Here is a 24,112-nt window from a genome sequence, read left to right as displayed (position 1 = left end):
AACCAAAAACAAAATCTTTCTTCATAAAGCAGGGGTGCAGAGAGCCATTGAACCAAACTGTAAACCCTGTATATGATGGAAACCACTTCCAACGAGGGGGTGCAGCAGCACATCCTGCACCCCTAGTCCCAGCACCTGTGTCATGAAGGATACCATAGTGTGTGTGTGTGTTTGCTCTCTCTCTCTCTCTCTCTCTCTCTCTCTCTCACACACACACACACACACACACACCCCTCCCTCCCCCCCATCATGCTGACCAATATTGTCTCATTGTTCATTTGTACTCCGCTATCCATTTACATCCCTCTGTTGTCTCTTACTTAGATTGTAAGCCCCTTGGGGCAGGGACCATCTAGTTGGTCTGTTTGTACAGCACCTAGCACAATGGGGGCATGGGCCAGGACTAGGACTCTGAGGCCATATGAACTTACAGGTTTCCGGTCAAAGTTCTCTGGTGCCTAGAACTGTAGCATTCCCCTTTTAATTGGGAAATTCAAGATAAGCGTCTCTTCAAAATGCACAAGAGATTTCTGCTGGTTGGCACCCACACAGACCAAGTATTATTTGCAAGCTGAGTCATCCCCTACTCTAACCGTTTTGTATGTGACGTTCAAGTCTCCTCTTCTACGTCTCAGGGGTTTTCATCATTTATTGGGCAATTTTGACAAGAATTCTATTTTCCCTGCCCACACAGGCATCCTGCCATTCTCTCTCTGAACAATTCAATTTGAAGCCAAGAAAGCCCCTGCATCCTCTCTCCTCTGTATATTCAGTCCTCTTCAGATCAGTCTCTAACAACGTTTCCCCAGGTGGTTATCCGAGGGATCTATTAACGTGCAACTGCTAATGGATTTGATTCCTTCCTCTCCCCACTCCAAATGTAGCATCACAATCTCCAGGGCCATGACCTGGTCAGTCTGTAATAAACCTGCTGCCCCTGTAGACTGGCTCAGCTTTGTATCTTCAGTAGCAACTGTCTCTCTGCAGGTTTCCGATTATTTTTCTCCCCTCCCACCCTCACAGAGAGTTTGTCTATCAGAACCACCAGCCAAAAGTGCTACTGAAGATTGTTGGGAGAGAAAGTAAATGGTGGTTTAAATAAAGCTCAGGGTCAGGGAGGCTGCAGAGTAAACCCCTTCAGCAGCCTGGGAGTTTCTGGCACCACATAGTCCCATTGCCAGGGCAAATCCTGCCCCCACTTGACTCCACAGGTATGGACGGACCTGCCTGCTGCAGAGGGTCTGCTGCACAGGGCAAAAAGAAAAGGAGGACTTGTGGCACCTTAGAGACTAACAAATTTATTAGAGCATAAGCTTTCGTGAGCTACACCTGAAGTGTAGCTCATGAAAGCTTATGCTCTAATAAATTTGTTAGTCTCTAAGGTGCCACAAGTCCTCCTTTTCTTTTTACGGATACAGACTAACATGGCTGCTATTCTGAAACTTGTCATTATGCACAGGGCAAGAGGCTAGTAACTTGCATTCCAATAGGTCAGGATACAGCTCCCAGTACAGGGGGAGAGATCTAGGGATGGTAGTGGAGGAGGAGCGGGGATAAGAGTAGATCCTCATCTATATATTTATTGGCCAACCCTCTCCCATCCTGCAGAATTGGGTGCAACAGACTGCCTAGGAATTCAGCAGGGTTAGAACTCGGGGCCTCTCACACCAGGAACCACTGGTCCCTACCACATGAACTGTAGCAATGTGGGGGCTCATTGATACACTTAAGCAGGTGTGACATTCCACTTGGAGGGTAGTGGTAATAGTATTGTAAATACAGCCCCGCTGTCTCTCTCAGGTGCACATGCTCTAGTAGAGACTAGCATTCTCATGATTAACTCTGACCATTTGAGTTTTCATCCTGATTTGTGCACTCTTTAGTGCCTAGTTTTTCCTCCCAACTCTCCCCCGTCAGTGTTTCTCATGCAGGTGCCTCCTAGAGCTCTTTGCAAACCTTTACTTCTGCTACTGCACCTAACTGCAGGCTGCCAAAGCTACATCTTGCATTTTGCAGTCTGCATGATGTAATATTTGGAATAGGCTTATTTGAAAGGTGATTAGTAAATAAAAGCAGAGAAGGCTGTGGTACAATTCAGGCCCTGTATCTGAGTGTACCCCAACATTCATTCTCCATCCCAAAATGCAAAGCATGCTATAGAAATAGACTCAGTGCACACACCCCAACATTCCCCAGCCATTTGATTATCCTCAGCATGACAATGTCAGCACAGCTGTGAGATAGCTGGGAGGACTATTCCAGGCAACAACACAGAAATCAGCACACCAAGTTCTCACCTGCCACATGTTATGGGACCTGCTTACAGCATGGGTCAGTTCTGGCTACGGTAAATCATGAACCATGACAGAATTAAAAGCCATGTTGTAACCAGCTCCCTCAAGAGTTGTTGGGTTTGTTTTTAAACCCAGCTGTGTTTGAGTTCCTGTAGTGAGTACTGCCACAAGAAGTAGCTTTCTGAAGTGTAGTTGGGTTTGTATACCCGCACGTGCAGCTATGTGTCTTATATAAAGATGTAGTTGTGAAAAAAAGCTAATTTCATTCTTGCGTATATTAGCAGGAGTGTCATATGTAAAACAAGAGAGATACAGCATTAGGCAAAACTCTCACTGTAAGGGTGGTTAAGCACTGGCTTCCGAAGGAAGTTGTGGAATTCCCATTTAGAATTTTTTTTTTTTAAAAAAGCAGGTCGGACAAACATCTATCAGGGATGGTCTAGGTTCACTTGGTCCTGCCACAGCTCTGGGGGCTGGACTTGACCTCTCGAGAGCTTTTCCAGCCCTCCAGTTCTATGAGTCTAAGGTTGTCAGGAAGGTGATCAACCCAGAAACCACAGTCATTTTTAAAAAGCTCTAGTAAAACCTAGAACAGCAATTGTGCATGATCATCTCTATCAGAATCTAATTGTGTTACCTCATGATAGATCACCCCACCTTTTGTTAATACAATTATCACAGCCTTGGTGCCTAACAATGATTCAGAGGCATTAAATAGCATGCTGTGGAGATGGGCGGATACTGGGCTGCCAGCTGCAAACCCTGATTTTCCTATTGAAAACACCTTTACTGGGCTAGTGACAGACTTGCCACCCTGATTGCACCCAATCTCATCTGATCTAAGAAGATAAGCAGGGATGGGCCTGGTTAATGCTTGGGTATGAGACAATGTGGGAAGACTGTGTGCTGTAGGTTAGGCACTTAGATACCAGGATGTTGGTAAAAATCTTCATAAAACCTAGATGGGATGATTTTTCTCTTTCAAAACAGAAAAACCAATCACAGTGGCAACATCTTTATTCTCTTAAGCCTCTTCCTACCTACTTAGATAAACTAGGGCCCAAACCCTGCACCTCAAACTCAAAGGAAGCTTTGCCGTTGACTTAGCGATTCAGACCACAGTTCTGCATTGCTTGTCCACACCAGAATTCCCACTGAAGTAAATGGATGCAAAGGAGCATGGCTCTTGCTGAGCATGCATCACCAGAGACGTACTGTGTGGAAAGGGATTCTATAACTGTAATAGCCACAAACCCAGACTGTAGCAGCGACTTACCTAGTCAGATGACAGGAGACTGGTGCCTCATCCACACCTCAGGTACTTGGCAAGTTAGTGCTTTGGGCCTGCTGCTGAGCCAAAAAGTGCCCCCTTTCTTGGGTAATTGACTCAGAGTCCAACCAAAGTGGGGGAAAAAAAAAGACACCAACTCTTCCTCCAGTCTCTACTGGGTCTGCCCTACAGCCAGAGCTTCCCCACCTTCTCCTTTTTGCAGGGTGCAATAGCATTTGCCCTCTCTGAACCACAGCTTCCTTCCCCTAGTTTGTAGAAGTGCCCATGCCACCTCTAGATATCACTGCAGGGGGGCCCAGATTCAGGCCCTGCAAATTGTATACCACGATGGGTTGCTGCCCCCAAACTCCCAACCCTATCATACTTCTCACCAGACCACTTTCTACATTATCTGTCTGTAGGCTTTCTCCCTGGGTCTCTGATACTTGGCTACTCTTCTCCCAGGTATCTCTGGACCCAGGTGAGATACCTTAAACACCATTCTTACCTCAATTTTCATCTCACCTGGAATGAGTAAAGAGCTTACTTTATGTAGTCCTGCCCCCATTTTCCAGCAGGAATGCCAGCTTGGTCCCAAAATGCCTGTCCTTAAAGGGTTATAGCCTTGGAACAGGGTTGGCTGGCCTCAAGTCTGCCCAGTCAAAAGGACTGTTGGCATAGCTAAGACCCTTCTGCTCCTAATGAACTCTCCCTTTTCACCCAGCTGTATAGAAGATAGAAAAGGGAGGCTGACAGGAAGGATTTGTGAGCTCTGAAAATGGCTGTAGACTGAATATCCTTAGAGAGAGCGAGTGAGCTCCAAAAAGGGGGCCTGACCAAGACGACCCAGCTCTTTTGTAGCCAGTGGCCTTTGTCTTCACTGTGTTTTGATATGATAATCGCTATGTTTCCATATGGCATCAACAAATGCACATCTGTGACTCCGTCTCCCGAGTGTTTTGCCAAATCAACTACCCACCCCTTCCTGCAGACTAGCTCCTGTTACATTGCATCACCCAAGCTGTATTTAGGGTCAGCCAGATCCATTGGTAAATGCTTTTGGGATTCTCCCTTCCAGGCCTCTTCAGAGATCTACTTCAGTGCTGCCAAATTAGGCAATTTCTTTTTTTCTAATAGCTGAACCATAACGTCAGTTACTCAGCCCAAGATGTGTTTCTGTATTCCTCACCCCACCAGCAAGAAGCAGGCAGTTCAGTCAGCCTGCCCAGTGCTACCACAAGCAAGCTGTGTACTTGTTACCCACAAGAAATTGTCCAAAAAAAAGGGGGGAAACCCAAATTCTGCAAGTTTCAGAGTAGCAGCCGTGTTAGTCTGTATTCGCAAAAAGAAAAGGAGTACTTGTGGCACCTTAGAGACTAACAAATTTATTAGAGCATAAGCTGAAGTGAGCTGTAGCTCACGAAAGCTTATGCTCTAATAAATTTGTTAGTCTCTAAGGTGCCACAAGTACTCCTTTTCTTTTTCCAAATTCTGCACTGTTACACCAGTGAGTTGTGAACGATCCCATTGGAAATTGACAGCTGTAACTGAGAGCAGAACTTGGTTCTGAGTTGCTGGGATATGCACTAAATTTTTTGTCCCTTCAGTGCTTAGTTCCCCTGCACAGAGATGGGGGGAAGAGACACAGACACCCAAAGGAGAGCACCTGTATACTGTGCTGTCTCTTCCTCTGCATCCTTCATCCCTTAGCTAACTCAGCCTAAGTGAAATGGAATATGGGCTATGCTGCAGATGGCCCGACCCTATGTATCTATCTGGCATACAGGTGACTATGTCCTGGCCAAGTAGGTAGGGAGGCACAAATTGTTCCACAGAAATTGAGAGAGAGAAAGGGACCTCAGGACTGTTGTAAAAATTCCTTATTCTTCCCCCTGTACCTTCTTGTGCAGCCTTGTGTGCTGACAGGTGGAAATGAAAAGCAGGTGTGGAATCTGGGAAGCTTTCTAAATTAATCTTTATTATAAAATAAGTAATAATCCTCTGAGAGATATTCTATCATCAGTAGAACAGGATGGGCAACTTGAGCAACGAAATACAAGGCTTGCTAATGCCAGCCACCTGGCCTGGATCCCCACCCGAGTCTTTCAACATGGAAAATATGGGTACGTTCATAAGTTCTTGTCATGTATTAGTTCTTGTACTAGGCCCTGGGAGTTTATTTTGTGGTGGGGGACGAATTGCAAAGGAGCATGGGGCCTGTGCTACTGCTGCTTGATAGCTTGACAGCCCCTTCCGTAGTCCTGGCTTCCTCAGCATCTCAACCAGAGTGGTCATTGTGCAGCCCTTCTTCCAGAGACATCCTTTACATGGCTGCTCCGAGTACAATACTGAAGCCAAGCTGCCGTGTGGTGCTCTTAGCGATAGTGGGAAAACAATAGAGCATGGCAATAGCACGTGCAGCTAGTTGACAGGGGAAGGATGTTAGGGCGGGTCAAAAAATGATCTGTCAAAACTGTGCTTCAAACTGAAAAATGAGGTTTCTGACTAAACAGATTTTTTTGGTGAGAATTATCTGCTTTTTCTGTGGAATATTTCGGTTTCTTGTTAGAAAAGTGAATGCCTAAACAGCGAAAAACATGGGCCAAAAATTTTTCTGTGGTGCTGCAGTGCCTTCTGGGAGTTGTAGTTTGCCTGTTTCATGTCCCCATTCTCCTGTATGGGCTGGGCTCACCAGACAGATTACATCTTCCTCATGCGCGAGGGCCAGGGACTCCCATCTTGGAGAGGGGAGACAGTGCATCATGGCAGATGTAGGCCAACCAGAGAGCCCAGCTTATAAAGGAGAATGTTAACAGGTGGTGCCCAAACTTAAACTCCCATGAGACACTGGGGCAGCATGTCTGAATTGAAAATTTTGGGTTTAGGACTAAATTTTTTGGCATTCAAACTTTTAACAACAACAACAACAACAAATTTCTACAGGAATCCACTCCTCCCATTTTGTAGCTAGCTCTAGGTGGGCCCCATTTTTCTCTTATATATGAATATGGGTTCAGTTCCTGCCAGGGAAAAAGATTTTATTTTTCTTAAATTATTGTTTCCCGCTTTTTTAAAAAGACCCTATGTTTTAGAGTGAGAACATACTGGGTGAGCCAGTTTGTAGTAAGGGTGGGTGTCATGCCATCCAGAGAAGGGGAGACCCAGTAGGGGGATTTGCAGCATACAGCATATTCAAGAGAGGCCTGGATGGAAGTTCCCCTTCTCCCCAACCCTAATGCCGGCACCGCTGTTATAGTCACTATTCTGCTTATATTCAGCTTCTTTGTGTGTTGGTCTGCAGAAGAATGCTGCCATGGGGACCAGGGGAAGTTCACAGTGGAGAGGAAATTCCATGCTAGCTTTGGCAGGTTTAACTAACATGTCCGTTTCTGAGAAAAGTGATAGTCTGGCCAATTATCTCTTGTAACCCCACCCTCTCTAAGTAATCCAACCTCCACTCCTTTGAGGAGGCAGCGGCTCTAGACTTGCACATGGTTTCCACAGTACAAGAATCCAGGCGTATGATGCTTTAGACCAGAGATAATTTAAGTGCCCGCCTTGAGCAAACTAATGTGTAAACCTCCATAAAAGGCCCTTGGTGTGGCACATGCAACCATTGGATGAAATGTTGCACTCCTCCCACTTGGCATAGTGTGTTGCTAACCTCCAGCCCTCCCAGCTGCAGTGCGGATGTACCCCCTAGGAAGGCAGCCAGGAGATGGGAGGAAGATATATTTTTCAAAGGGTGAAATTCATCTCTATGCATAAAGCCAGCCCGAGTGTTACACCTCAATTTGAATCCCTTATTTCAGGAACTGAAGTGTTGCCAAGCCCTTTGGGCGGCCCTCTGCATGGGGGTGAATTCCTTTAATGGGAAAATATTAATCCTCAGAAGAGAGAGAGAGAGAAAATAATCAAACCCTGTTCATAGTTAGCCTAGTAAGAGATGGCATGGCAGTGTGACCTTCCTGGATATCTTTAATGTCCCGTTTCTCAGCAGCCAGTGCTCTAGGCCCAGTGAGATCTTGGCACAGAACTGTATCAACTCTGCATCTCTGATACTGCACAGTAATAGCTAGACTGGATCAGATCACTGGCCCATGGAGTTTGGCGCCATGCCTGAAGTAGTGCTTTTGAAGCAGACAAACACCTATAATGTATCGAGCAAACAGCAGACTGCAGTATAGAGGGAGAATTCCTTCCTGACCCCCTATGGCAAACAACGAAGACCCTGATGATGAGAGAGGATTCCCCTTCTCTTATGTAAAAAGAAAAGGAGTACTTGTGGCACCTTAGAGACTAACACAGGTACTCCTTTTCTTTTTGCAGATACAGATTAATACAGCTGCAACTCTGAAACCTTCTCTTATGTGTGATTACTGAGCACAGGATAGTTACAACTGTCTCACCTGGACCAGTACTTAGGAGAGGAAATCTATAACCTGAGACGTTACAGAAGTAAATAAGAAGGTAGGGAGGGGAAACGTGCAGCCCCATGATATATATTTTCCCCTTTATATCTTCATGTTGTCTCTGAAATTGTAATGGTGCCATCTTGTGTTCAAAATGCAAGTCAGCTCTTCAAACTGTGGATTTTGTTTGATTTTTCCATTACGAATCTGGAACAGTCACCGAATATCATGATCAATAATTCACATGATCTGTTCCCTTTTTCATTGCTTCACTATAAATATTGCAAAAAACAGGAAGCCATGCCTTCCCAAATCTTAGTTTATTGGCTGAAAATAAGAGTTTTTTTTTAATTAAAAATAATTATGTCCCCACATGGTTACAACAGGCCCAGACAGGCTGTCGAGTAAAGCTTCTGCATGTGCCAGGAATATCCTAAAGTGCCATGAATTTCATGGGAATGCTTAGAAGAATTACGGTCACACCTAGAGGCCACAACTGCAATCAGGGACCCACCCTAAGGTATTGAATATACTGTGCTAAGTATTGTATACACAAGTCTTAGGAGAGAGCTGCTTCCCCAAATCACTTACAATCCAAGTAGATGAGCCAAACAAAGGTTAGGAGACAAAACAGAGGCACAGAGAGGTGAAGTGAGTTGCCCAAGGTCACACAAGAGATCAGTGGCAGAGCCAAGAATAGACCCCTCCCCTTCTCTCCTGACTCTCTGGCCAGTATCCTGGCCACACTGCCTCTCTGAACACTTAATTTCAATAATATCTATTTTAGCAATGTATTTTTTTAAAGTTATAAAGCTGCCACCATTAGCAAGGCAGCCAAGCTGCTCTATAATGTAATAAAATAAACAAATAATATAAAATAATATAAAATAAAATACCCCCCCCCTTTTAACACTCAATCAGATAAAACAGGGGGGATGATCCGGGCTCATGGTGATGGCACCATTGTAAGTAGTACAGGGTGTGGAGGTCACTACAAAAAGGCAAGGGAGAAAATGAAGGCTCAAGATAAGAAGTGACTTTTCCAATGTCCAAACAGTAAATTGGGGGTGGCACTAGTTGTTTCTGGCTCCCATCCCATACTAAGGCCTTTCAGGTGTAGTAAGAGGGATCTTTACCATCAGTTCAGATGTTACAGTTATAGTCACCGTAGAAATGCCTATGAAAGTATAATCTGTGGAGCCACTCATGTTTTCCAAGTAAAGAACATAATGTGCTTAGCTGCTCCATTCTAGCAGTCAGTCCTGACTCGCATTCATTTTAAAATCGACCTAACACAGCTAAATTCGACCTAACCCCATAATGTAGACCAGGGCTCAGTCGCTTGCTCTCATAGGTTCTATTCCCAATTCTTCTACTCACTGGAAAGGGAACACAGTAAGAAAATTAGATCATATTTATAAACTATAAATAAAACCCAGTGAATTTATCCTAACAGTTACTTGCCTTGCAAGCAAAATTTATAATAAAGTCATATGTACAATGTATGAGAGCCACAATCCAGAGACGTGCACAGGAATAAAAATTTGGCCACCTGGGAAGAGGCACGTTCTGTGCCCGCCATGGCCAGAGGAGCTGCCTCTCCCTCTCCACCTTTCATGGCTGGAGGAGCTGCCTTTCCCCCAACCCCCATGGCCACAGGAGCTACCTCTTCCAGCCCCAGCCCTGGTGGAGTTGGCTCGCTCTCCCTCCCGCCCTATGTGGCCCTGGGGCCAGTGGAGCTCACTCTCCCTCAGCATCCAGAGGAGCTGACTCTCCCTTTGCAGCTCCAGGGCTGGAGGACTTGTCATCTCCCCCACTAGCCTGGGGCCCGAGGAGCTCGCTCTCCTCACCCTGGTCCCAGAGGAGTTCTCTGGCCCATATCCCTGCTTGCCCCCCCCTTTGTACACACCCCTGCCACAATCAGAACATGAAAGTGTTTATCAACCCACCCCAGTCACACAAGGGCATAGAACTTTTACTGTTCAGGCACCAGCTTGTCCCCCCAGATGTCTAAAAACCACAGGAAAGAACTTTTTGCAAGCAAATTTCTGTAAGGATTTCTCTGGGGGAGAGTCCCCCCAAAATTGTTCCATCCCAGGGGCAGAGTTTGTACCCTTAAAAGAAATATTATTTCTGGCTGCCAACCTTCATAGTGTTTGACTTAACCTTTTATCAAACCCTCACTTCATTCTCAACGATTAGGTTTGAGAAACACCTCTATTCTGGTGGTCAGCATCTAAGTATACATTTTGCAGTCTGTGTTCATTGTATGAAGAGAGAGTTTTGCTGGTGCTAAACTGAGTGACAACTCCATCACCCAAGTCTGTTAGCAACTCCTACTAAAGTTCTCAGGACTCTGCCAGCCCTTACTTTGCCTTGTTGGTAACACTTGGTGCCTCCCCATTCATCAGCCTCCTAGAACAGTGTTCCCCTGGAGTATCCAGCCTCTGGCACTGGACACTCATAGAAATGACCAAATTTACTATCTCCAAAAGAGACAAACATACACACCATCTTGTTTGATTTTCTAAGAATTCATACTTTACTTAATAGTACAGCTCTGAGGTCTACTTATGTTAAAACAAAGAGAAGTTCATTAACAAAGATAGAGCTTTAAGTGTTATAAAACAAGGATAAGGGAAACAGAATTGATTACCAAGGAAGCAAAAATATAACACGCTTCCAAGAGACTACACATAATTTTAGCAGGCTACGCTCCTTTGGCTAAAGCAGTTTTCTTACCCTCTATGTTTTTCTGTAGAGCTTGTTGATTTTCAGTCAAATCAGGATCCAGATTTTCATGATTCCCCATATCCTGGCAGGGGGTCTCCTCAGTAAATCGATAACCAAGTGTCCTTTTCCTTCACTCTATGCTTCCCAGAGTTCATTGTCTTTGTTTCTAGACTCAGGATGGGACTCCAGTGTCTTCCCATGCTGATTTCACATCTCCCTGTCCATTTGGCTTTTCCTGTTGACTTCGATGCAAATGCAGCTCCCATTGTACTTGGTTCCACACTAGCTCAAATTGCACTGGAGACATGGAAATAACTCCCTTCCCCCTGTCTGGAAGAAAACCTGTTTGTTCCTTTGGTTACAAACTTCAAAGCATAATATCAATCAGTAGTGATATTCCTCATTCTGTATTAATACATAAGTTTCATAATTATCCATCAACACTGGTACCAGCTTTCATTCAATACCTTAGAAGACAATATAGATAAAGATAACAGCAATGCATTGGGTGTAGTGAGTTTGTCAGGCCTGGTAAGCGTTGTTGTTACAGGATTGTGAATCCTTTGCCGGTTGGCATGGAGGGGGGGGAAGGGGGTCAGACTGTTAAATAGGTCATATAAAGTCTACCTAATATACGAGTATGGCCCAAAATATACACTGCAGCGGCTTCTGTAGGTCTAAGATTCTACTACGTGGTTTGATTTGAAATGAGGTACATTGTTTTATAAGACCACCACAGCTAAAGATCCTCTTTTGGGGGGTTTGACAGTCATTGCTGGCGATCGCTGCATCTCAGACTGTCATTACTGACATCCTAGTCTTTCCCTTTTACAATATTCTTAATGGGTTAACTGCCCTGACAACAGTAGGTAATTATCCCCATTTTATCAGTGTGGAAATTGAAAGATTAAGTGACTTGCCTAAAGTCATTCGTCACTGCCAGAGCTGGGAGAACTCATGCTCCTAGCGTCAAAGTCCAAGGTGGAACCTGGCATGCATTTGTGTCCAGTGGATACCAGTGATTGTGCTTGCACAGTGGTAAGTGCTCCAGGAAAAGGGAACTTTGGCAGCAAATCACAGTTTCAGAGATGAAAAGCTGAAAAATCTTTGTAAAACAAGCTTCAGGGAACATTTCAACCCTGTAGCACCAAAACTGATTTGCCTCAGATATTATGCAGGGAAATATATCATCTACCCTGCATTGAACATGGCATGTGGAAGTTGCAGGGAGGAAGTAAAAATTAGGCTTGTAATGGGGAGGCTTCATCTTAACTAGCAACTATCCTATAAGGCGTTACAGCAGGGATGGGCAAACTTTTTGGCCCAAGGGTCACATCTGGGTATGGAAATTGTATGGCGGGGCATGAATGCTCACAAAATTGGGGGTTGGGGTGAGGACTCTGGGGTGGGGCCAGAAATTAGGAGTTCAAGGTGCGGGAGGGTGCTCCAGGCTGGGCCAGGGTGTTGGGGTGTGTGTGTGGGGGGGGAGGAGTTGGGGGTGCAGGAGGGTGCTTTGGACTGGGACCAAGGGGTTCGGAGGGGGATCAGGGCTGGAGCAGGGGTGCAGGCTCCAGATGGCACTTACCTCAAGCAGCTCCCAACGGGAGCTGCAGGGGGCGGCAGCAGCATGTGGAGCCCCTTGGCTACCTTTAGACGTAGGAGCCAGAGAAGGGACATACCACTGCTTCTGGGAGCTGTGTGGATTGGGGCAAGCCCCAGATCCCACTCCCCGGCGGGAGCTCGAGAGCCAGATTAAAACATCTACAGGATTAGATGTGGCCCCCAGGCCATAGTTTGCTCATCCCTGCTTTACATTGTGAAAGTGCTATAATGAAAGATGACCAAAGGACCAGTTTTGAAAAGCCACTCACAGCTTTAGCACGTGTTGCTCTCCTGTTTTTTTCCCACATAGAGACACTGCAGGAGGGAGTCTGAGTCCACGTAGCAAGTAACTCCACCTTGTAAGGGAGATTGCCAGACATTGAATTGAGGGTCATAGCAAAAAACAAAAAACCCCAAACAAACAAAAAAAACCCCAAACCAACTCTCCCCCCCGCTACCCCAAAAACCAACAAAAACTAACCTTCCTCCCCCCAAAAAACAGGTAATACAAAAGTTTAGAAACAAGAGACATGGCAGACCTACACATTGGCCTTTTTTGTTTGATCCCAATCCTCCCTTCCTGCTTTTTAACTATCCCTCTTAATGCTCTCTCTTTTGTCACAAAAGAATGTGTAAAAATTTATTAACAGTTTGAACTTCAGTAATCTTCCCTTGTAACTTGATCTATAAGATTCTTTTCTTTGAGAACCAATTCTCGCTACATGTATTTCATTCTAGTTTCAAATACTCAGCACTGTCTTAAGGAGGCCAATTCTAAATGGACGTTCATTGGCAAAAGGTTGTTCCAAGAAACTTTCCAGTTTTTAAAATGCTGGTGAGTAAAGCCACACTGTGGAAATTTTCTGAGCCATAGACTGTTTTACGCCAGAACACACACTTCAGTTTAGGCATGGTGGTGTAATCCTAGCAAGCCTTAGCACCTTGCTGCACTTCTCAGCTGTAGCTCAGTGTTATCCCAGATGGGGAAATGGGGCACAGATTACTTGCTTGTGCTCTAGCTGCTTTAGCATAGGCTCATTTATCTACCAGAGACAGGTAACAGTTGATAGTGGGGGGGGGGGGGGGGGAAGGGAGAAGGCAGTGCACAATTTAAATGTTCTGGGAGGGCACCTGACCACCCCATATGTCACCTCTGCTGCCCACCCATCAGTTGTTTGCATACTTCCCTGGCCAGCACCCCAGGAAAGCCCAAGACCCTCCCGCACAGGTCACTGCCCAGGAGGAGCCAAGCCCTATGCATGCAAAAGCCGCCTAGAGCAATGCCAGCTTAGGGGAGGCCTCTCCATCCCTCAGATAAGTGCTAGAGTGAGGTGAAGGAAGTGATTTCCAGCCTGTTCCCGCCCCAAACTTGCAGGCTCTACAGAAGCACCCTGGGCAAGGACTTAGAGCCCTCTTCACTCCTCTACTCTCCCGCTCAGCATTGAGCTGCTCTGTTTCCTAGGCTTTGTGAGTGAGGCAGCAGCCACATATGGTGCTGCTCCTTCTGCTGCTGGGGGTGCCCCCTTTGCTGAGCCACCTCTGGCTGGGTTCCACAGCTGCTGAAGTCCCTCCAGAGCCTGACACCTGCAGCTAGTTCAAGGAAAATGGGGATGGGATCTGCTAGTTCCCTGCACCAGCTCAGCTCCCCACTGCTGGGCACCAGCAGTAGCCCTGCCCTACCTGCTCCAAAGGCCCTGCCTGGCCTCACCATGCTGCCCAGCTGGATGGTCCCTCAATGGAGCACCTTGGGACTCAGCCGCTCCTCCTGAGCCCCTAGGACTGCGATGGCTCTGACCTGAAAGCCCCTCCCAAGTCTAGTGGATGCTTGGCTAGAAATGGAAGGCAGAAAGCTAGGTGGCACATGACCCCACGTCTCCCCACCTGTTATCTACCATAAAATGTTTACAGGACCGGTGTATCTTTTAAGTATGTATAGTCACTTTATGTAGGTTCTACAATGGATTGTGCTGAACTGCCCTGTCCTTAGCTGTAGCCTTCATTGGCAGGGAAATGGATTAGATGATGTAACTAGTGTTAGAACTATAGCCACGTTGCCTTGTGTCCCATGCTGCTTTGGGGGGGGGGTGTATTTTCAACTTTCTAGCAGGCCATTAAAAATATTAAATAGTTTTAAAAGACTTACAGAAGAGTAAACTGAGGCGGCCATTTGTTAAAAACCAACTAAGCCACACATCTAACAGAGTGCTAAACAGGAGCAGGTAAGCTAGCAAAAGTTGGAAGCTGACTAGTTGAATATTGTGTCCATGAATGAAGAATGAATCTCTTGGAATTATCTCTCTTCTCTTTCCTCCTACCTTTATAATTCATTAAGTATTTCCTTTGTGTCTGGGCTCGAATAGCTCCACTTGTGTTTTGGCTTGAAAGAGTCAAGTCAGATACTTTGGCAAGGTGAAAAGAAAACTTGGAAAATACAGTCCAGTGCCAGAAACTATTTTATCTGAGCTGCAATCATAAGTGGAAATCCTCTAGATTCTTAACATATGAATTATAGGTTGATTTTTGCCTGTGACTAGAGCCAGCTTTTAAAAACAAAACAAAAACTATGATTAGGAAGTGAATAAGGCACTAAAAAAGTCTCTTAAAAAGGGAGGAAAAGTTAACCAGGGAAGTCAAACAATAAAGAACAAGAACTGGCTATAGCTAACAAAGTGAGCTAGTTTTCATCCGTGTTCCCAAGTCCAGAAGGAAAATGCCAAGAAAAAAAAACAAGACTAAAAAAGTCTTTAAGCCACCCCATCTGAACAAGCCGTGGGTAAAAAAGTTCAATGAAAGACAGCCCTAGCATGGAGGAGCTACAACTTAAAATCCACCAAAACCAGCCAGACTACATTAACAGGCTCCCTGAAGGACTGAGTGGGAGGCGAGACCATACCTTTGTGATGTCAAGGTTAAGCATGAGCAACTTGCTGTACTTGAAACTCACTTAGAACTTGTCTTCACTGCAGTTAACTTGTGTTGCCCCTAACCGTCCGTCCACACACAGAAACCCTACATTTGAATGTGGTGATGTTTTACACTAGAGTTGACTGGCCTATCAGGTACTGCACTACAGTCGGAGTCTGGGAGGGGGAGGTACTGAGACTTTGTGTAGGGGTGGTGAGAGGGCTTCAGGTGGAAAAAAAAAATGTCCTGGGGGTTCCTACCTGCTGCTCCCAGGTCAGGCCCAATCCTGGGCCTCATTGTGACAGCTCCAGCCTTGCTGGGGCCCACTCTTCCTTTCCTCCCCTGGACATGAACAAGTTTAAATATTTCTATTGCAGGCACTAGCCCCTTTGGCTAGAGTTGAAGTACAATTCTAAGTTAGCTGGTCATCCAGTCATCACTGCACCTGGAATTTTGTATCCCACTGTGGCTGCTCTCTTGAGCTAAGCTAACATCAGAGGAGTTGACTCAAATTAACTCTCCCATGAAGACAAGCTTGGAAGCTTAAACTATTGTAGAATAGGGATGGCTGTGTCAAATAGAGCAGGGCAGTCATTACACTTGTGCTTGATACTCTGTACTAAATCTTTCTAGATGAAAATCAAGATCCTGGCTACTATGTACAAAACCCCAAAGGTCTAGTGCTCCATAGGGACCAGTAGCCCCGTGAGAGTGGGAGGCAGGGCCACAAGGTTGCCATCTCCCAGCCAATCCAGAGAGATGCTTTTTGGAAAAGTGAATGATCAAGCCAATTTCTGAACGCCTTCCCAACACCCACCCTGAAGTGGAGAACTCCACATTTACCAAGCTGCTGAATAGCTGTGGTCAGGAAAGGTACAGGGGCCACCAGGAAGCCAGAACTGGTGTTGAAAGACCAGGGCACTCGCAGTGTCATGAGATTTGTGAATGGATTCAATTATTTCCACTGAGAGGTAAATGCTGTCTGCCCACCCACCATGCAGCAATCAATGAGAAACTCCATGAAGAGTTTCATTAGCCCCCTCTTGCTGGTTTTACCATGGGAGAATGCAACCTAGCTCTTGAGTTACAGATATTACACATTTACATCAATTACTTAAGATGAAGTTATTTGGCTGTTAATTTAAAACTATTTGACAATTGTCTTCTGGTACCAATTGTTACACATGTTTAGCATGAGTCTACAAAGAAAACACCAAATCCATTGCATGTTTCATATACATATTTATATATATTTCATGTACAAAGTTACATTCTGAACCCCAAGGATTCAATAGAAATAAATACTGAAATAACTACACTGCTATATGAGCTTTCTTGCTCACAGAAAAGCCTTGAGTTTTAACAGACAGCAAGTTGAACGCTGTAGTATCCATCTCAGATTACAGAGGCAATAAAATTCAGCGTAAAGTGTCTAACAGACAAAACTGTCAAATTACAGACCATAAAATATTTAAAATAGGTTTAAAAGGTTGAGAAATGTGCAACAAAATTAATAAAGGAAACTTAATTTTTGTTAGAGGCTGGGACAGACATTTAGTGTATAGAAAAATGCTCTGAGGTGCAACATACGTTGTTAGAATATGGCATAACCCTGTTAGAAAAAATATTTAACTTCCGCATAGAGCTGTAGTTTATTATTATTATTATTATTTTTTTTTTACTGTGTCTCATTTTACAGACAAGGGTCACTTACAAGAGTGCTAAATCAAGTTTAATCCTTTGGTAACTTTTATAATACTCACATGGAAATAAATATTCAGTTACACACCATTTTAAAGACGTACGTTCTTTAGAACAGTTAGTATAATAAAACAGTTTAACATTTGTTTGTTACGAAGGCAGCCTATGATAAAGTGTCTACACTCTGCCAGCTCTATCTGATCCAACGCAGGAAGACCTTTACAAGAAATGAACAATACAGCAGCTTATACAAGTCATTTTACCTTTACCATGCAAACACACTTATCCAGACAAGTAATGTGCTGCATATTTTGTGCTCGAAATGTTTTCAAACTATTAACAAGCTGTAGCTATCAAGAAATTTATTCCTTTTTATAGGATGTTTAAACCACAAGTCTGTGATGCATAAACACATTGAGATTTAGATTTTTAGGAGTTTGTCATCTTGATGCATGGGGTTTTTACGTGCTTTACCCACCCTTCAAAGTGATCTGGAATTTATAAATCCCAGTGCATTGTGAGAAGAATAAGTATGCCCTTAACCTACTGTTCCTTAGAACAGGGGATAAATTTTAAAATGAATAACGCAGAGTAGTGTGCAACTCCCTCTTCTACACCCACAGTTGTACTGTAGTGACAGGCCGTATTTCCTTTAAAACCCCTCCACTATTGGACACAAACACTTCTGTCTCTGCAGCCATTTTTGCAAGAGCTGGTCCACTGAAGTGAATAGAATGGCACAGTGTACCAGACACATTTGATTTGGCAAAAAAGACTAGGGATGCACTTGCCAGACACATCTGCTCTATTTGACAGCAGTGAAGCAGTTCAGAGAAACAGTTAATAATTACAAATAAAATGCTATACAAGATTTAAGGAACAGAATTGTGCGTTCTTTCTGAGAATACATGAATGTGAAAATCCACTGGCGCATAAAGCTTATAGAATGTTTTCCTAATAGCCAATAAGTTAAATTTAAAAGGAAAGATGGCAGGAGGAGCAATAAAACTGTACCAATTGTAGTGATGTTTGCATTACTGTTGAAGTTTAGTCAGCATTTTTCTCAGACACCAATTTCATGAGATATAACTCAAATGTGCTTGAAGTTCAGCATACATATATATTTTTAAATAGGTCTTTCTTATAACAATGTTTAAGACAGTCTGATTTTATGTACTTTTGTGTGTATATATATATTTTTGAAGTTCCCAGATTTCATATTTAAGCCAAAGCAATTCAAGATAGATTTTAAAAATGAAAATTTGGAAAGTGATTTGTGAACAACAATCACCATGTTTGGCATTCTGGAGAGAAAATACACCACCAAGATATTAGGCATTTTTAATAAGGATTTTTACTATATAGCCTATGTCCTAAATACATATTTACGAGAGTGGAACAGGTGTGTACAAAATATGCTGTTTAAAAAGTATTTATACATATAAATCTAACCAATAGACCTGAATGGAGTTTTTCTGGTTTATCAGATATGATATGCATTTGAAAAAAGCTGCCTAAATATATATTTACACAATAGACCTCAGCTAAATGTGTTTTTAAAAAATTAAGAAAAATATATAAACACGTTTGCCTGATAGACCAGAACTGCTCCTATTGCATAAAAATGTTTAGGCAGTTTTAAAAAAAAGTTTGTCTATATTTATTCCTTTGAAACTGTTCCATTCTGTCACTTAAACAGATTGCTCAGACAGTCCCAGTCTTTTGGGGATACATGCTGAATGTTCAGATTTTTAAAAATGTCTATTGTTCAGAGACTAAATTAAGGAACAAACTGGCTAATGTTATACATTTTACAGAAACTCTACAGAAAGTGTTGAACTCAGTTTTGATACCAACTCAGGAAATTCAAAGCAAAAGGAAGACACTCAATCCTGAACTCACTCTATTGTGGTTAAAAAAATATATGGTGAGTAGACAGAATGTCCGCCTTGATATTAGACTCTCCTGGCTTCTGTCAGTTAACTCGATCTTAATGTTACTTAATCTGTTAATGTGTTTTTCTTTTCTCTAAACAACATAGTATTTCACTACCTAAACAGGGATATGAAACAATTGTGTGTTTTTTTGCCTAATTATAGAGCTGAAAGTTCCTTTACAATTTCATTTGGGCAGAATGTATTTTCTTTTTTGTCAGTCAGTTCTTTTGCTCTGTTTGAGGTCTTTAACCTCCATAACAGTTACTCATGAGTTTGACTAGCTAAGCAGAGAAGATTGCTCTAGGGTCTAAGAAAAGATATGTGGATTTAAGTCATGAAGCAAATGAATGTATCCCCTGCTCAAGGATTTTACAACTTTTCAGTTTTATAATCATCCCAATGTCTAAGTGTCCTTTGGAAATTACAAGACATTGCCAATTGACAAGGAAAAAGTGAGAAAACTGTTCTCCATACAGTTCGTTATTGAGGGTAGCAGTTCTCAAATTTTAGACTTCTTCAGCAGTCAAACATGAAATTTTATTTAAATATTGTTGTTTTAAGTTCTTCTATACAATCCCCTCTTCCCCCAGAAGTTTTGATGAAAACCATAAACAAAACTGTATACACTATATAAACAAGATTTGTCAGGTTTGAAAATAAAAGTTAAAATTTACAATTCACTTTAGCCCTCACTGAATGTATACATGAATCTTGATAATTCATCTGATATTAGCTTGTCAATGTTATAATACACTGGGAATAACTTTGCTGTTTCACTCAATATGTTGTACAGATAAATTAATCTCAGCTGTAATGAAGTTTAACTCAATTAGTGATAGAGCGCGACACTAGCAAAAGAAGTGAACTACATTAGATTGTTGTGGTACAGTAAACTGTCTGGATTGCTTACCAGTGGTCACCAGTCTTAAGGAAACACTTTGATTTCTTCATTATACTGATCTTACCTATGTAACACTGGTGCAGTAAAACAGCACAAGCTAATTCCTGTATTGTTAAGGTCTGACAGATTTGCAATATAAAGTTAAACAGCAAACAAATGCTTCAACACCATGTAGTGAAACAGATTCCACAAAAATAAAAAACCAAAAAACATGCAGAAGCCTTTTTTCAGCCTCCAGCTGCTTCTTAGTGGGTTCACTCATTGCCATACATTACTTGCCACACTATTAGGTGACTCCTCTCAGCTTTGGCTACAGAAGGTTCAAGTTGCAGAGCTTCTCCAGGAAGTTCAGATTCCTCACCTTCATCACCTGAGAAACGACAGCTTAGATTCAGCTGAACATACCAATGAAAATAAACTGGCATTAGCACTATACACCAGGAAGGGTCAGTGTAGTAACTAGCAAGAATACACAATAAAAGACAGTTGCCATCTGCCCCTAGAGCAGCAGCACATTCAAAACCCTTAACAAAAAACTAAGTTAGCAAGCTGGAAACTTGGGACTACAAATATTCCACAACATTGCATTTTAATGACCATATTTATTAATACTAGCCCTAGCTTAAACTAACTAACTTATAAATGTCTCATTTATTTTCTGAGAATTTAAGGTTTGACGCTAGGGTACATAAAGCAAAATAGAAAAGGGACACAATGTTTACCCTGCATATCATCCAAGTGGAAGTGTTGATATGAGTGGGATTGCAACAGAGAGGAAGAGCTTGCAGACCTACTTTTATAAAATTTTGGCTAGAAGGGGCAAGGGATTGTATATTGTTAACTGTTTTGTAATGGTTACACCTATTAACTCTTACACTTCTCATTCATGTATTTCTTTCCTAAAGCAAAGGCTTTTTGATTAAGTAAACCCTTGTTTATATGGTAAATGTATACCAAAAGTCTATACAGGTGGGATCAATGCAAGAGAGTGTTACCAGAACAGGAACCGTTACAAGCTTCTACATGAAAAAAAGAGCAAGCAAAGATATGAACTGATTTTCTTTTTTCTTATAAAAAGGAAAATTAAGATTTCTGGACAAAGACTCATGCAATCTTTAAAAATCAGGTTTATTAAGCCAAGGGCACATGTCCAGCAATGTAAGATATTAACACAAAAGCACTTAATGCCTTGTTGTCAAAGTAGTCCAAGAAATACAGTAACATGGCCCAGGGCTTGAAAAATGGGGTCTGAATGACTATTTGTATGCAGATTGCATTAGTCTTGACAAAGACTTGACTAAAATCTTTTCACTTTATGCAGCTCTTCTCCACAGCCCGAGTTCAAATGTATCACTGACCTATTTGCCCATTAATGAAAATGAGAAGACTTCTGCCACTCCCCAAATAAAAGCCTATTTGTCCTAGTTTAGGTAGTGCAGATATTAAACAGCTGTTGGGTTTTATCCCAAAGGTGGCTGCATTCCAGAAGTGGGTGAGTGAAGAGATTCCTAGATAGTCAATATATGAGCTACAGTGTATCGAAATGTATGAAAGCATTCTGAAATCCTTTTGGATGAAAGGCACTAAGACTAATATAACTCATTTTCAGAAAGAACATGGTTACAGTTACAGTTCAGTCTTCTATTAAATCCATACAGGGCTAATATTTATCCAAACAAATTCAGATACCAGAAACTTTCCTAAATCACTGTCCCCTTCCTTAGAAGCCTCATAACAGATTTAGCTTTTAAATAGGAAAACAGATTAAGTCATTAACTCTATCATAAAGCACTTTCACTGCATTATACAAAGGTAATGAAAACACATTTTGCAAGATCCAACTTCTTACCCATCCTGAAGTCAATATATCCCTCTCCTCCACTTATCACCAACATAGATTTTAAGGGAGTTTGACTGAAGAATTCTTGGGCAGATTTATCACCTGATAGTTCTGTTCCACCACTGTTGGCTGGGCAAACAACTTGACCTGTATTTCAGAAAGACATGGTTTTTATTCTGCACCTTGAACATGAAATACCTTCAAAGTAACTGATTAGGGACTAATAGCGCAGTGGCTTTGCTAGACATATATTTTATGGCCAACCATGCATTCAGCTACTCTCAGCCTTGATGCTAGACCCCATTAGCAAGAGACAGATGCTGGCCATGCTAAGATTATCCCCCAACTCTTTATAGAGATGTCAGATATAAAGGTTACTTACCTGTAACTGGAGGCTCTTTGAGAGGAGTGGCCCCTATCTGTATTTCACATGTGGGTATGTGTATGTACCATGTACCTGAGATTGGAAAATCTTGCAAGTAGTGTCTTTTGATCCATGCCTGTGCCCTGGAGCTCCTCATACTCAACACTCAGGGTATAAAGGGAGGAGCAGATGGATCGCTTCGCCGGTTATTTCTCTACCATGAATCCTGTCATGATCTAAAGCAGAGAAGGAGGAGGGCAGGTAGTGGAATACAATAGGGACCATACATCTCAAAGAACCTCCAGTTACAAATAAGTAACCCTCCATTTCTTCGAGTGCTGGTCTCTGTGTATTTCACATGAGTGACAGGTAAGAGGTAGTCAAATAGGAGGGGGATGCAAGGATGCACACAGTACAGATGTCTAATACCGCCATTCCAACGGCTGCATCTTCAGAAGAGGCTTGGACTAAAGTGTAATAAGGGTGTCGCTGGAACTCCTGGTTGTTGCCTTACAAGTGTCCAGCATCGGCATTGCTTGAAGAGATACCACTGAAGTTGCCTGTGCTCTAATGGAATGGGCCCTCACCTCATCTTGGGAAGGGAGATGCGCTGATATCAACTGAGTATAAACCAAAAACCCACGTAGTCTCTGAGCAGATACCACTTGTTTGCATTCTTGCTCTGTTATACCAATTGTCTTGCCATTTTTCTAATTGGTTTCATACTTTGCAGGTAGAACGCTTTGCAAAGAATACTGTTAAGTGAATTGATTGATTTATATGCAACTCTGAAATTACCTTACCGAAAAATTTTGGGTGCAGGCAAAAGGATACCTTTTTCTTTAAGAAAAGTAGCGTATAGTGGGTCAGCCAGAAGTGCCCACAGCTTGCTCACCCTTTTGGCTGACATGATGGTGACAAAGACGACAACCTTCATGGATAGGTGGGACATCGAGCATGTGTCCAGTGATTTGGTGAATTAGTCCCAGGATGGCATTCCCCACTGAGTGATGATTTCATTTTGCATTGAATTGTGTATCTCCCACTCATGGTCGGTGAAGAAGTGCTTGCTGAGATTGTCCACCTCTGAGTTTTGTGCACCGGGGAGGTATGTCACAGAGTGTGCTGTGATTCCAGATACACCAGTTCCCTAGGAGGATTGACTCTACGCACAGAAGAGGAGATTTCATCACTCCTTATTTGTTTATACAGAAGACAGTCATCAAGTTGTCCACCATTATCCAGTCAGGTTGGGACTGTATAAGTGGGAGGAATGCATTGCAGGCCTAGTCTGGCTGCTCTTAGTTCCAGGAGACTGATGAGCATTCTGGCCTCTGAAGGTGTCAATGCACCTTGTGTTGTGTGGTCACCTGTGTGGACTCCCTAGCCTATGAGGGATGCCTCTGTGATTATGATTGTGTCAGATGTGGGAGGAAGGAAAGGGACTCCAGCACACACTTGCTCTGGGCTCATCCACCAGGAGAGGGAAGCCCTGACATTGGTGGGGACTGTCACTTCGGTATTCATACTGTCTGTTTAGTAAAAATACCAAAGCCAGGCCATTAGGCAATGGAGATGAAGCCTGCCAAACAGCACTATGCAAGTATAAGAGACCATGTTGCCTAGTAAGGAAAGACAGACCTTGACAGTAGTTGGAGGTCTGCGAGTGATGTCTTATCAGGCCGCTCATGGCCTCGAATCTGTCCATAAGGAGACATGCCCTTGCTGAGGTCAAGGCTAGGATTGCTCCTATTAAGTCTACGGTCTGAGAGTCAGTAAACTTCTCCATGTTCATGCAGATTCCCAAAGATGCCAGGAGGCAAAGCAAAGATGAACTCTGCAGCTGGATCTTCCTGTTTGGAGCAAGTCCATGTCTCGGAAGATGGTGTAGCAGTTTTGTCTCATCTGTGCAACTCCACTGAGAAGACCCTTGTGAAGACCCTGAGTACTGTTGCCAAACAGGAGTACCTGGAACTGGTCGTGTTCCTGTCCTACTAGAAATCTGAGAAACCTTCTGTGTCATGGGTGAACATTCACATGAAAGTAATCTTTCATGCTGAAAGCAACAAACCATGCGTCTTCTTCCAGAAATGAAATTATCAGTGCCAATATAACTATGCCGAATTTGCAAATAAAAATATTTAGTTGATGCAA

At 43.0% G+C, this 24,112-nt stretch overlaps 1 protein-coding gene and 2 long non-coding RNA genes across 22 annotated transcripts in view; 1 reads left to right on the top strand and 2 right to left on the bottom strand.

Moving 5' to 3' along the window:
- LOC119843112 overlaps positions 1-4,271 on the bottom strand; it is a 62,319-nt gene extending 58,048 nt beyond the window's left edge. The window contains exon 1 of the long non-coding RNA XR_005288862.2: positions 3,571-4,271. This is a non-coding gene — a long non-coding RNA (uncharacterized LOC119843112). The remainder of the gene's footprint in view (positions 1-3,570) is intronic.
- LOC122456742 lies at positions 756-24,112 on the top strand. The gene is made up of 3 exons (XR_006275777.1): positions 756-911; positions 8,363-8,496; positions 23,758-24,112. It is a non-coding gene; the product is annotated as an uncharacterized LOC122456742 (long non-coding RNA).
- Positions 16,441-24,112, bottom strand: part of SPAG9 (sperm associated antigen 9) — a 101,400-nt gene continuing 93,728 nt past the window's right edge. For all 20 annotated transcript variants that reach the window (XM_043497590.1, XM_043497593.1, XM_043497591.1 and 17 more), the window contains 2 exons: positions 21,604-21,741; positions 16,441-20,124 (listed from right to left, as the gene is read on the bottom strand). In XM_043497590.1, coding sequence (XP_043353525.1) covers positions 20,009-20,124; positions 21,604-21,741 — 254 coding nt within the window. In that variant the 3' untranslated portion in view covers positions 16,441-20,008. The remainder of the gene's footprint in view (positions 20,125-21,603; positions 21,742-24,112) is intronic.

This window comes from Dermochelys coriacea, chromosome 14 (genome assembly GCF_009764565.3).
Source record: "Dermochelys coriacea isolate rDerCor1 chromosome 14, rDerCor1.pri.v4, whole genome shotgun sequence".
In the NCBI taxonomy this organism is placed as follows: Eukaryota; Metazoa; Chordata; order Testudines; family Dermochelyidae; genus Dermochelys; species Dermochelys coriacea.
This window is presented reverse-complemented; position numbering and strand designations above follow the sequence as displayed.